Source organism: Equus asinus, chromosome 16 (assembly GCF_041296235.1).
Source record: "Equus asinus isolate D_3611 breed Donkey chromosome 16, EquAss-T2T_v2, whole genome shotgun sequence".
Lineage (NCBI taxonomy): Eukaryota > Metazoa > Chordata > Mammalia > Perissodactyla > Equidae > Equus > Equus asinus.
Window position 1 is genome coordinate 4,902,036 of NC_091805.1, and position 13,314 is coordinate 4,915,349.

A 13,314-nucleotide genomic window follows, 5' to 3' on the forward strand; every position below is an offset into this window, starting at 1 on the left:
ACTCAGCCCAGCCCTAAAGGACCTCAGAGTTTGATACCATGGGGAAGTCCAACAAAGATTTCAACAGCACTTGTCTGATATGTTTATAATGAGGACCAAATGAAATGATTTATTAAAAATGCTTACAACAATATCTGGCATCAAGTAGGTATGCAATAAATGTAAGCTGCTTCATTATAACTCCTTAATTCTCAAGAGCGGTCAGCTAATCGTTCTTCCCCAAGATGGCTGGACAACTATCACCATTCAGTTATATGTCATCTTTTCTTCAATCACGTTAGAATAATTCTGTAGTTCATTTCTTCAAACTGAAGTAGAGAAATTGGGAGAGGTTGCCATCTGTGCCGAGACAGGTGTTCTGTTGAATGAGCCTACAGTTGTTTCTGGTGTTCCGCATTCACGTGTTCCCTTGTCTGACTGAAGGAAGACCTCGTGTATTTTTAATTGGAGAGAGCCTGATAGCTGTGCTCAGATGGTGTGCTGTTTCAGAAAAGACAACTAAATAGTGACATAAATAAAGATATAATCAACGATAATTTAACCGTTAATATCGATAATCTTAAATCTATTCCTCTTTAAAAAGAAACTTCTGAATAAACTCTTGTCTTCTCAAACGTCCAGGTTTGTCTTTACAGCAAATGTGAGCCATGTTATTTTGTAGTCAGTGTTGTTATATACAACTTATTGCACAGAATCTGCAAGTTTTCTGTCATTGAAATACTTTAGTTTTATGAGGATGGTTAGTTAAAAATTGGTCACTCAGTTCAGAGAAAATTTATTCCAAGTTAACTTTTAAAGTCTGAAAGGTATTGAGTAGAAAAAGAATGTAATTATCTTCATTTAAAATAATTTGATCACAAAGCTGTTAGGTTTAAACATTTTAACGATGTTACAATACTTGCACTATGAGTTTATCATTTTGTTTGTAATTAATTTGCTTTCCGTTTTAATTTAATGAAAAATCAAACTATTTTCAATTTGCCCATTATATTTATAAATAACACATTGTTGATTATAATTGACCACATAACTCTATTCAGATCTTTTAATGAAATTTTATTGTGATAAATTCTTGATTCTTGTTGCTTTGACAGGATGTGGATACCAGGAATTGCATTATTTAAAATCAAGGCATAGTTATAATTGGAATTCTCGAATAATTCCCAAGGGCACAGTAATAAATTGACTCAGAATTACTCGTTTTTCCCTTTGAGGTGCTAAGGACTGAGCATTATATGTGGAGACGAAGGTTCCACTCAGGTCTCCAGCACCTTCCTAGGCCCTCAGGAGGCACATAATGCTATCTGCTTTCTTACTGGCTTTTTTTCCTGTTCCCCTGGTTCTCTCTCAAACGGCATATTCTTTGTTTAAATACAGCAGAATGTTATCTGCTTTGACTGCACTTTTGTTTACTTTTCCTTAGGTACCCTCTCCTGTTTCCTACATTCTAGATTCATCTTTGATTTAACACAGTATCTAGTTTTTCTTTGGCATTTTGACTCTACAAGCAAGTTTCATGCATTTACCTGTAAACATGCATTTCCTTTTCTCAGAGGTAACTAATTCAGACTTTAAAACAGTCTGATTATCTTTTAAGTTTTGTATTTCAATTAACTGTCTTTGGTATTCCTGAATGTTACCCAGAGTAGGTAGAATTGACAGACTTTACATATTTTTGAGAATTTTATTTCTTAGAATGATTCTCAAAATTTCTTTCACTGGGACATTGGCTGTCATAGTAGGCAAAGTGAGAAGAGTAATGTGAAATGTCACGGGTTTTTTTGTTAATGCCCTCGAGTCAATTCTGACTCCTAGTGACCCTGTGTACGCTGCCTGGTCTTTTTGCACCGTCCTCTCACCTTCCGGCTCTGTATCAGACAATGTTCTGCTGCTGTCAATAGGGTTCTCATGGCCAAAAATTCAGAAGTGGGGGACCAAGTCCTTCTTCCTAGTCTGTCCAGTGTAGAAGCTTCGCTGAAACCTGTCCACCATGGGTGACCATGCTTGTATTTGAAATACCAGTGGCAGAGCTTTCAGCGTCACAGCAACAGGCAGTTGCCACAATATGACAACCAACGGATGGGTAGTGTGGATCCCTGACCCGGAAGCCAACCCGGGCCACAGCGGTGAGAGTGCAGAATCTTAACCATAAGACACTAGGGTTGGCTGAAATGTCACATAATGTTACGTAAATTGACAATAAGAATTGGAAAATAATTATAATTGTACTGCCATGCTGCTTTAGGAAAGTTTATGTCAATGTTTCCTTATCTGAACCCTAGTTTATGCACAGCTAAATCTGGGTTGTGAAATTTGCCATAATTTTGCGAGGAAAAAAATCCCTAAAATGCTTATTGTATTTTGACAGCCTTAAAAATTGAATATAAAAAAGACCATAGTGGCTTCAAATTACTATTTTATTTTTTGCACATAAGTCACTCTGAATATTGACAGGATCATGTATTCTCATGTTCCAGCTTTATATCACATTATTTTTGGAGAAAAGTCCTAGCTTTGTTTTTACAATGCAGTAAATAATAGATAGCATTACTCATATTTTCTCTCACGATATTACTGACAACTCGTTCTCAAATAGGTCAGTTAAAATATCTTCAAATATATCAAAAACGCGTGCTAAGGCCTAGCCAGACAAGATGACTGTCTTAACCTCTCTGGATTGTATACTGAAAGAGCATTCAACTGGGAAGCAGAAGTCCTGGGTTTTAGCTCTAATGTCAATGACAGATAGGACTTTGGCCAAGTACTGAAGTTCTCTAGGTCTGTTTCATCGTCTCTGAAATGAGGAGCTGAACAAGGTGATTTCTGGGATTCACTCCAACTATAAAATCCCACGACTTTGCTTTTGTTCATGACATATTTTTTGTCTTATTGCAATATTGATATCTTTCCAAGATGGTACCTGTAAACCAGGAGTTTACATCCTTTCTATTATGTCTGAGTGACTTCCCCCAAGGGCTGTGTGGGGTTTATTTCTTCCTATACAGAGGTCATTGTCTGCTCTTAGGCAGCCCTTTAGCTGTTCAGCCAGAGCATATGACATATGTGAGTGATTTTATAAAGGTGGAAGTCCTCACACCTTGGAAGAAAAAAATAAATGTCTCCCTTTTCCACTGCAGTCTTACTGTGAGTCATTCCTTAACTGTCACCCTCCCTGAAGAGCCCTCGCTCTGATTTGTGAAATGCCTGTGCGATCAGGCTGGCCCTGGTGGCAGTCCTGGCCAGTACAGACTTTTCACAACATCTGTACACTTCAAGCTCTGCAACATTCTTTTTACTTCCGCGTGTTTTCTAAAGTATAGAAGCCGCATTCCGACATAGTTCCAAATGAAAGTTCAGGTGACAATGATGTGCTGTGGAACCTGCTATCTTTTGGACTTCTCTGCCCGTATGTCTCACTTGCCCGCCCTTGAGAACAGAGCACCCACACACACTCACGAGTCAATATACCCTCGCACAGGCATGCACTGTCTTGTACCCCTAGCTGCACACACACAAACACATGCCTGATTCTTGATTTTGGACTCTGCGCTTTGACTGGGAGCACTCATTTTTCCCAGTTGTCACCTCCATTTCCACTCTGGGAACTTCGGCTTTTAGAAGTGACTTTGTGTCTACCAGAGTGTCTGCTTTGTGCAACCCAGGAACGATGTTCTTAAACAGAAGAATGAGGGTAATGTGCATTGGAATAAAGATAAGGCTTTAAATTCCTCAGGGGGAATGAACCTAATCCAGTGTTTTCCTGTTAGCTGACATTTTTTTTATTGATGCTGTTTTGGATCTTCTGGAGAAGGGAGAAAAAAAAAACTTCAGTAATCAGCTCTTTCATTCAGAAATGGAATTTGGGGGGCTGTTTTAGTTAGGCTTTTCAACAATCCCTGATTTAATGTTTTCACTGTGATGAGGACGGTAGCTTCACAAATTCTGTGAAAATCTGCAGGGTGGAGGGTGTTGAGGGGGAAACAGTGCCGTTGTTTAGATAATTCTGGCCAATAGCATTTGGTAGGTGGAGTTACTGTTGTGTGCATTACAGAGCAAGATAATTCTGAATGAAGACTTTAAACACCACGCATGCCGCCGGGGCTCTGGTTCTGCTCTTTGTGCAAACAAAACAAGTGACCAGGTGACCAGGTTTGCTTCCTATCCAGTGGTGAATGCAGGTCCTTTGATAGGGTTTTTTGAAAAACACATGTGAAGGATTTATCAGAAGCCCTTGTGAATATTTCATGAGTTGATATATTCAGCTGAATGAATTCAGTGAGTGTCAGTGTGTCGCTTGCAGACGAACCTCATCCACAAGGAGGCTACTGACATGGGAAGCACTTTGGCGCATTTTCAGAGGCAAAACCGGGCTGATAAAGCTCCTTGTGACAGCCTGACTTGCCATTCTTCGAGCATGCTGCTCTTGCTCTAAGCAGCTCCTGCCGTGGAGCTCCAGCTTCCTCAATTAAACCGGGAGCAGTTTGCAGACTTCTCAGCCTCCCTACCTGCAGCTGTGTCTCTGCTATGTTAGAGGGTTTTGTTTTGGATGGTGAAAGCTAGCACTCACATAAGACATGACAGCAAAAGATTCTTCAAAAGAACTTACTGCTTCTGAATCTGAGGTTTGCATAAAGACTTTCAAGGAGCAGATGCACTTGGAACTCGAGCTTCCAAGACTGCCGGGAAACAGACCCACATCTCCTAAAATTTCTCCACGCAGTTCGCCAAGGAACTCACCGTGCTTTTTCAGAAAGTTGCTGGTGAATAAAAGCATTCGGCAGCGCCGCCGCTTCACTGTGGCTCACACATGGTAAGACGGGGCGCGGAGGGGTCCGCGGCGCTCTTCCTCAGCAGCTGTGAGTTGCAAATGGAGAAAATGGAACCTTTGAATTTTGTTCATCATACATACCACGCGTGTGAGATGAATGGTGAGGGGGTCAGCCGAAGAATACACAGTGCACTGTGTGTGAAATTATCTTTGTGCTCCTAGCTGTTTTCAGATGAGATAAGAGCCTGTGAAATTACTGCTTGTAAAAAATACCTAGCCACTTCTAGGTAAATTGACTATTGAAGGAGTTTTAAAAATTCTGTGTTTTGTTTAATCTCTGTTCAGGTGATAGGTGACTTTTTTGTGTCTTTGTGTGGTGGTTCTTGATATTTTTTAATAGCATATTTTTGGTACGAGAATAAGTGTTTTAATCTTAGTCCTAATTTATTTCTTTAGACAATGCATAAAGTCAACCTTACTTTATGGCGTTGCCGTGTTTGTAGTGTATAACCCAGGGGGCGTTTGATTTATTTAGTTTATCTTTACACTACTTAAGGAAAGGGAAAACTAAGTTCCCACTTCTGAAATGACATGGTTAATTAATTTTATTTGTAATTCAAATTGCTTTAAGAACCTCTTGTAAAAAATCGACTTAAAGTTTATAGTTTTAAATAAATATAGTTTAAACATAGTTTAAATACATTCAGGATCCCTCTGTGAAAATTGCACTGAGCCTATGACCTTTAATGTGTATGTTATATACAGTAGGGTAGCTTCCTTCAACCAGTATAATAACGAAATGTAAGGAACAGCACAATAGAAATTAAATAAACTGTAGTTGTGAAAGCTAAACCATTTCAGATTTCTTTGAAGGATATACTTTCTTTTAGAGTAAGATACCCTTCAAAATTGGGTGTCTGTATCCATAGTTTTTATTTAGTAGGGACCCTAAGCAATAAAGGGAGCTAGTACTTCTTAAAGGCAATTCTAACATAGTGATTTGGGGGCTGCATACTAGACTGCCACTGACATGATAAACTGAGGATATCTGGTTTTTGACAATTAGTATTTACTTGAATCCTGTTTTATACTCATCTGAAATGTTTGCCTGCCTAATCTACTGCACAGTGCACTGGCAAATTCAAGTTACCCCTGGAAATATGTAGCTTGCCATTGATGGACACCACACGTTTAGCCAACATATACTTTACCCAGCTAAAAATGCTATGGTTATTTTTGTTTCCTGACGATGGACTGTTGTTCATATAATTGCTTTATCGGGGATTTTCTTTTGCTCGTCATTTTGATGAATTAAATCTTATTACTTAATCAGAATCTTATACTGATTTGAAGAAGCCTTCTTGCTTGTGGCTTACCCCCTCCCTAATATAGTTTGCTAAGTAGTGTAACTGAATAGGAGAAGGTATATAGGTGTATTATTAGTTAATTGTCATAAAAGGAACAACGATGGAAAATGTACAATTAATTAATAGACTCACGTGTTTTACAATTTGGGTTAATATTAAACCATTATTTTGACCAGAAGGACATGTAATTTTACTATGCTAATTTTCAGATAATGATAAATCTTCATAAAATCTCTGTAATATTTTCCTTATTGTAGGGTTTCTGAAGATAATGATGTGACCTTTCTTTTACTTAGAAGATATTTTTGATGTGCTAGGAACATAGAGCTATAAATACTGGATTTTTTTCTGTTCAAAAGAACCTCAATTTTGAAATGATTAAAGAGCCAGTTTCACTCATGCATTATACAAATTTTCTTGCAGCAAGTTACAAAGAGAACAATTAAATGATAGCTGAGGTAACTTATGCTGTTAAGGTGATCTTCTAGCTGAATTAAGACAAAAATTTCCGAAAAATAAAACCCATGACTTTGGTATAATGTACCATAATATGGATTTAAAGAATCCATTAATCATCAAACTTATTAAATAACTTTAGTTATGACCATGATTCGTTTTCACCCTTTTTCCCTCCCAACTCGCACACTCTCCTTATGTTTCTTAGTAAAGCTGAATCACTGTTTGTTTTCAGCTCCCGATTAAGTCTGTATTTATATTTATTTTTATTGTTTTATCTGAGTGTATATTTAATATTTTTCAAATTTATTTTCATGAAACATTCAATGAAAATTTCTTTTTGGAAAATATACACATATCTATGTATTTGAATGACTTTTTCACTAACCTTAAAAATTATGTGCTTCTTGTTTTTTAACATCACATGTAATCATTACATGAGGAAATAAAAGCATAAGTGCTTTGTTTTTGCCCCTTTGTCATGATGAAATGTAACCATCCTTTCACGATCAATGATTGGTATTTTCCAAACCATGCATTTAAGTTCGAAATTCCAAGATATGCACTTAGAAGTCTCTAAAAACATGTCATTACTTTACAGTAGACAGTAGACTTCTTTTAAGAAGACTGGGTTGTTTTGATTCCAGCGTTGAAATTAAAGTAATTTTCATGATGAAGCTAAACAATGCCGAGGATGCAGTTTATGTCTAAAGCCACTGAACAATTTTTTTTATCTTTAGTTATTTGTAGATTTCATATTTTGGTCAGATTAACATGTAGTAACGTGTAGTTCTGGTTTTGAAAACCCAAGTTATGAAGTATGGGCTAATGGCAGCAGATTTAAGAACCAGTTGTGAAATACTGACTCTGTGATTATTTTTAAAATGTCTGAAAAAAATAGATACTCAATGTGTTGTCACTAATCAGAATATTTATATGATCCTAAATCTGGAAGGAATTTGGATGATTATCTCATTGCTTCCGTTCCCTTCAGCAGGACCACAATTACTCCATCTTTGACATATGGAAATCTGCCCTATTTTCTATAACCTCACTTAGTGAGGTTTAATTACTTCATAGTCCAGGTCTTGCAAAATTCTTCCTCATGATCAATATCTATATAATATGTAATATTTATAATCTGGTTTTTGGTCCTTAATGGATATTAAGAAAAGACTTATAAGAACCTGCATGAATCTGAAGGTCATTATCAACTGGTCCCAGGGTTTTCTTTTTTTATTCACTCAACATGTAGAATTGAGCACTGCTGTGAGCAAGAAAAGAAAAAATTGTGATTCAACCCACATGGATTCCAACACCTACTATGTTTTAAGTTCTTTACTGGAAAGTGTGCATATATTATCTCATTTAAGCTTCACTTGGAGTATAAGAATGCTCTATGTTCATATTCTTCTCAATATGATATGTTGCAGATATAAAAGGTGTTCTGAATTGCTTTAGCTTCTTCCAAGTATTTCTACTACATTAATCATTATTTTAACTCTGAACCACCATTCCACATTTCCAAATACTTTCAATTCTGAAACCCAGAAGTGGACACCACCCTCATTGTTAGTTGATATGAAAAGATATAGATAAAAAGCATGTCGTATGTTGCAAAGTGTCAGTAGAATGTCCAGCATTCCTGAATAGGGAGCAGGGAAACTAATGCCAGAGTCCTTAGGTCAACATATTGTTTATCCCTAACCTTAAATCAGAGATGACAACTTCTGAGGCATAATGTTCTCCTACCTGGCTTATGTGGCCCGCTTTTTCTTGACTGGCACTTGCCACACAGTGTCCAGCTTTTTCAACCGTCTCTCCTTTGCTGATGTTTTCATCTCAGTCATCACTTCTCCTTCATCATCAGCAGCATGATGCTCTCTGAAGAAAGCTATTGGTGACATCTTGAATATATCCTGGGCCCCTACCCCACTCTCCCCTACATTCTCCTCTTGAAGAGCAAATATATTGGTGAGCACCACCTCCATCTGTCTGTTCCTGCTTGCACATGGAACATGCTTGCACAGGGAACAATATTCTTTCAATCAGAGTTAGTGTTAGAAAAAATACTTGTGTTTTTCGTCCTTCTCCCCACTTAGTTCCACCTCTGTCTTGGAAATCTTTCCTCATTTTAACAAAAGTTCATGAAATGTATACTTTTCTGTCTAATATTTAAATGCAAAAGTATTAAAAGACATGGTTCATACTCTAAAGGAACTTATATACCTGAAAAGACAAAGCTGGAATAACTGGAGAAGAGTAAAAAGAGAACAATGAACATAATATAGGCTTGACTTTTCTCTGAAGTTTAGACACCTTTACTATCTTAAGCAATTTAGTCCTAGTTTGCTAACTAAATCTGCTGTCTGTGCTTCATATTATTCTTCAATCTCCTTGAATTATTTCCTAGCAATATTGAAAAACTTTTGAGAACTATCTGTGTCTTTATATATTTACTGATTGAACATTTAATTGAACCAATCATTTGTTGACTACCTACTATGTCCAGGCCGTCCTCTGGGTTTAGGAGATACAAAATGAGAAAGATGGAGCCCTTGCCTTCAAAGAACTCATATACTACCTGGGAAACAAACTTATGCATTAATAATTAATCAATGGTGTGTAAATAATGCTATTGAAGAATCATGCTCAACTTGTCATGAGAGCACAGAAGAAATAAATACTGCTAGAAAGTGAGTCAATGTGATAGAGAAGGTTTAGAGAGGAGATGACATTTGTGTGGGGTCTTGAAGAATGAGCAGGAGTTTTCAAGGAGAACAGTGAGCAGGAAGAACATTTGTTTTGGCCACGAAACAATAATAAGGAAATTCCATTGACAAATAGTAGTAAAAGCGCACATTATTCAGCACTTAAAATGCATCTGGCGTTGTTCTCAATATATTTACGTATTTAGTCCCATAAAAAGCCCATGAGTTATATGCTATTATTATTTCCACTTTATAGGAAAAGGGATGAAGCACAGGGAGGATAGGTAATTTTCCCAAGGTTGCACAGCAAGTAAGGGGCTGAACTGAGATTTGATTCAGAGCGTGAGGGAAAGTGAGCAAAGCTCACTGGAGTTACAGCCTAGGATGCAAGGTGGCAAAGACAGGAAGTAAGACTGTGCCTGTAGACTGGAGCCATGCCTTAGGATTCCAATATCATGAATGGGACTGGGGCTTTATTCCATCATCAGTGGGGGGCCACTGCGGGGTTGCGAGAAGAGGATCACCATTAACAGCTTTTACCTGGGGAAGATCCTTTGCAGGCATTGTGGAGAGTGGGTTGGAGGACGAGGAGCTTGGAAGCAAAGGGGAAAGGGGGAATGTGTGTTTGAGAGGTAATGACTCTAATTATTGTGCACATCCCATATCATTGAAAACTGTGCTTGGGACATTCTTTATGACTTAACAAATTGCTGTTTATGGAAACTGGGAGGAAAGTCTGTAGACGTGCTGATCCTTGCATTCATCACCTATGGCATGATGCTGTGCATAGTGTTAGCTGATGCGCCACCCCCAAATGCATCAAACAGTCAGAGCAAAGGTGCTTGGGAGGATGGGTGCATCTGGGGAAGCCCAGGTGCTCAGTCCTAATTTACTAAAGGTGCTTCTTGTTGTGTTTTATGTATAATCTTGGTGGGTTTTTTACGTAAACTATCTTAGTCCACAGTCTGAACTGAATGCCAGTGGAAAGCTAAGACTTGTAGCCTGAGTCTATTGCTTTAATCTGAGCAAGGATTTTTTCAGTAGTGCAAGTCTATAAATAGTGTTTTCCTAGCCTTTTAGTGTCTGCAAGTCTCCAATATATTGGATTTTTAAAAATACTTACTGTAAAAAGGGCTTTGTAAAGTAATGATGACAGCCCCCAGGACCCAAGGTGGCCGCGAGCGTGCCTGCTGCCCAGCTGCTGAAGTCTAAGCCCCTTTTGCAATTTCTTATTTGCTTTCTTTTCCCATTCCTGCCTGTTTTGTTGTCTCCCAGCTTTCGTCCTTGGATGTTTATCGTGCTTCCTTCTCTAACATCTCTGTCCAGACACCAGCAACATTATGCTTGAGGCGTTTACATGATTCTCAGAAAAGAATCCAGAAGGCTTATCATGGTTTACCAGGCCCTACGTTATCTGGCCCCAGGCTACCTGTGACCTCATCCCCTCTTCTCCAGCCTTGTTAGCCTCCTCTCTCTTCTTCAACAAACCCAGCACGTTTCCACATCTGGGCCTTCGCACTTGGTTTTTCTTCTGCTTGGAAGACTAGTCCCCGGGATGTTGACGTGGCTCGTCTCTTGCTTCCATTCAAACATCACCGGCTAGAGAGGGCTTTGCTGACCCTGTATCTCAAAAACCACTTTCCGCTTTCTAGTCCCTTAGTCTGCTTTAGTTCTCTTCTTGGTACTTACCTTTACCTGGAAATCCATTGCCTGAAAAGAGATGCTTGCTTGTCATATTGTTTCTTTTCTTTTATTGTCTGCCAACCCTGCTACCTTGCACGAGGGTGGGATTTTGTCTTCTTTGCTCTATCCCAGGCACCTGCAAGAAAGGCTGGGACTTACGAAATATTTGTAGAAAAAATAATAGAAAGAATGAATATGGTTCCTGTTTCCTGCTCTTGATTCTTAGAGCAGTTTTCCTTTAACCTGCTCTGAAGGAGGAGAAAAGGAAGCTTCGTTGATACTTACCCTGCAAGCTTCCTTACTCCATCCGCTTCTTAATAGGTGTGTGCCCTTTCTGCCAGTGAGGCTGCATAGCTTGCTTCCCGTTTTGTGTTCTATGATATTACAGATACAGGTTTAATTACAATATCTCACTAGAGGCTAAGTGTTTTACATGGTAGCATATTTAATTAAGCCACTGTGTACAAATCACACTAGCTAGCCTGTCGTGCTATAAAGTAAATGTTTGTCTGTAGCACTGTACAATTATTTATTTGGTTATTCTTCATGCATCAAACAGCACAGCTGGTGCTTCAGCTCTGGAAAGCTCTACATATCTCTTACTAACCATCTGAGTGGGAGCGTTGTACACAGGAATCTATTTGTGATTTGGCCTTTAAAATGTTTGCATGTTATATATTAGAGTGCTTAATTATCTGTATTTTCCCACTGATGCAACATTTAAAATATTGACACTAGCAAGACCTACGGCAATCTGAGCTTTTTATAGGATTTCCCAGGTGAACTTGGAAGTAAGAGTCCATGACTTGCAGAGGGAGGAAACTGTGAATTAGTTATCCTTGCACTCTAGAAAAGACATCACCGGGGTGAAAAATTTCACTTGATTCTGTCTCATTTTTCCTGAACTGAGAGGTTGGGACCTCTGTCACTCCTAGCAATTTTTTTGACACAGATATGTTTGAATCTCACTGTGTACTTTAAGTTAAAAAAAAAAAAGTAATTTGTTGCACTTCTCAGATTACTTCTTGCTAGAACTTAGGCATTTTCTCTTTGCGGGAGAATAGGAATGACTGCTTCTCTAGACCATTCGTGGAAAAGAACACCTGTCACACATGTGCTCTCCTGACAGACTGGCTCGTCCTCCTCTTCCTACCTACACCCCTTAAACTCAGCCTCCCTGAAAAGTACGCAGATTGGAAGTGAAGGGGCAGGGTTAGAGTGACTTCAAGGAAAGCTGCTTTCAAACTGTATTTTCTGGAACATCAGCATCCTAGGAAACATTTTGGGGATTCCTTGAGAAACATGGTGTTGGTGATCTTTTCCCTGGTCGTAGGTCTGAACAGAGCAACCTGGGTGGCTGTGGGCTTGGACAACTTCAGAGGAGTCTTACAAAGATTCCATCACCTCCAAGTACTTGAAAGCTGTCTATTTAAGAGATGAATGAGTGGAGAGAGAAACAGTTTCTGTGTGGCTGTGCTTGATAAAGTCATAGAAATTTCTAAACAATTTATAACATTAAAATTATATGCATCCAAGATGTCCAGGAATGGCAACAGGATGAATGAGGAGGGCAGAAGGATATGTAGGCCAAGGAGAGCTCACTGGGTGTGAAGATTTAAAATTTCAAAAAGTTGAAAGAGTATACCATGAACACCTTCTACCTAGATTTACTAATTGTTAGTGTTTTTCCACATTTTCTCTATCTCTTTCTCTCTCTCCATATACAAAATCATATACATGTTTTCTTTAGTTTGCAGAGAGCACATTTAGATGGAGAACAGTAGTGTTCAGGATCAAAAAGAGACTCATATATTTTTAAAATATGGAATTATTTCCATTCCATCAGCATGTTCTCGTACCATAATTTAAGAGTTTAATTCTTTTTTTGTGTATGTGTGTGAAGACGATTGGCCCTGAGCTAACATCTCTTCCAGTCTTCTTTTATTTTATGTGAGACACCACCACAGCTTGGCTTGACAAGCAGTGCTAGGTCCATGCCTGGGATCGGAACCTGCGAACACTGGGCTGTGGAAGTGGAGGGTGCAAACTTAGCCACCATGCCATCGAGCACTGGGACAGCCCTAAGAGTTTAATTCTTAATAGTATACTAACATACTGACACCTTATGAATAAGTTTGTGGCCCCATTTTAAAAAGTAAACTATTGAAACAGTTATAGTGGAGGATTAGAGGCATCTATAATAGTTGATGACTTTTCCTGGTGATAAAGTGTTGGTTTTAGGTGCTTGAAACAGTTTCTAAGAGGATGAAAGTCTGTTGCATTCAAATTTTCCTTCTCCAAGAAGAAATGTTATTTCTTTTTCTAAAAC

General features: G+C 38.5%; 1 protein-coding gene across 3 annotated transcripts in view; it reads left to right on the forward strand.

Annotated features, from left to right (window-relative positions):
- PDE4B (phosphodiesterase 4B) overlaps positions 1-13,314 on the forward strand; it is a 494,697-nt gene that overhangs the window by 162,202 nt on the left and 319,181 nt on the right. Inside the window, exon 1 of one of the 3 annotated variants that reach the window (XM_014853008.3) lies at positions 3,930-4,810. The exons of the other annotated variants lie outside the window; for them this stretch is intronic. Coding sequence (XP_014708494.3) covers positions 4,575-4,810 — 236 coding nt within the window. The 5' untranslated portion in view covers positions 3,930-4,574. Of the gene's footprint in view, positions 1-3,929; positions 4,811-13,314 lie in introns of those variants that run through there. 3 annotated transcript variants of the gene reach the window in all.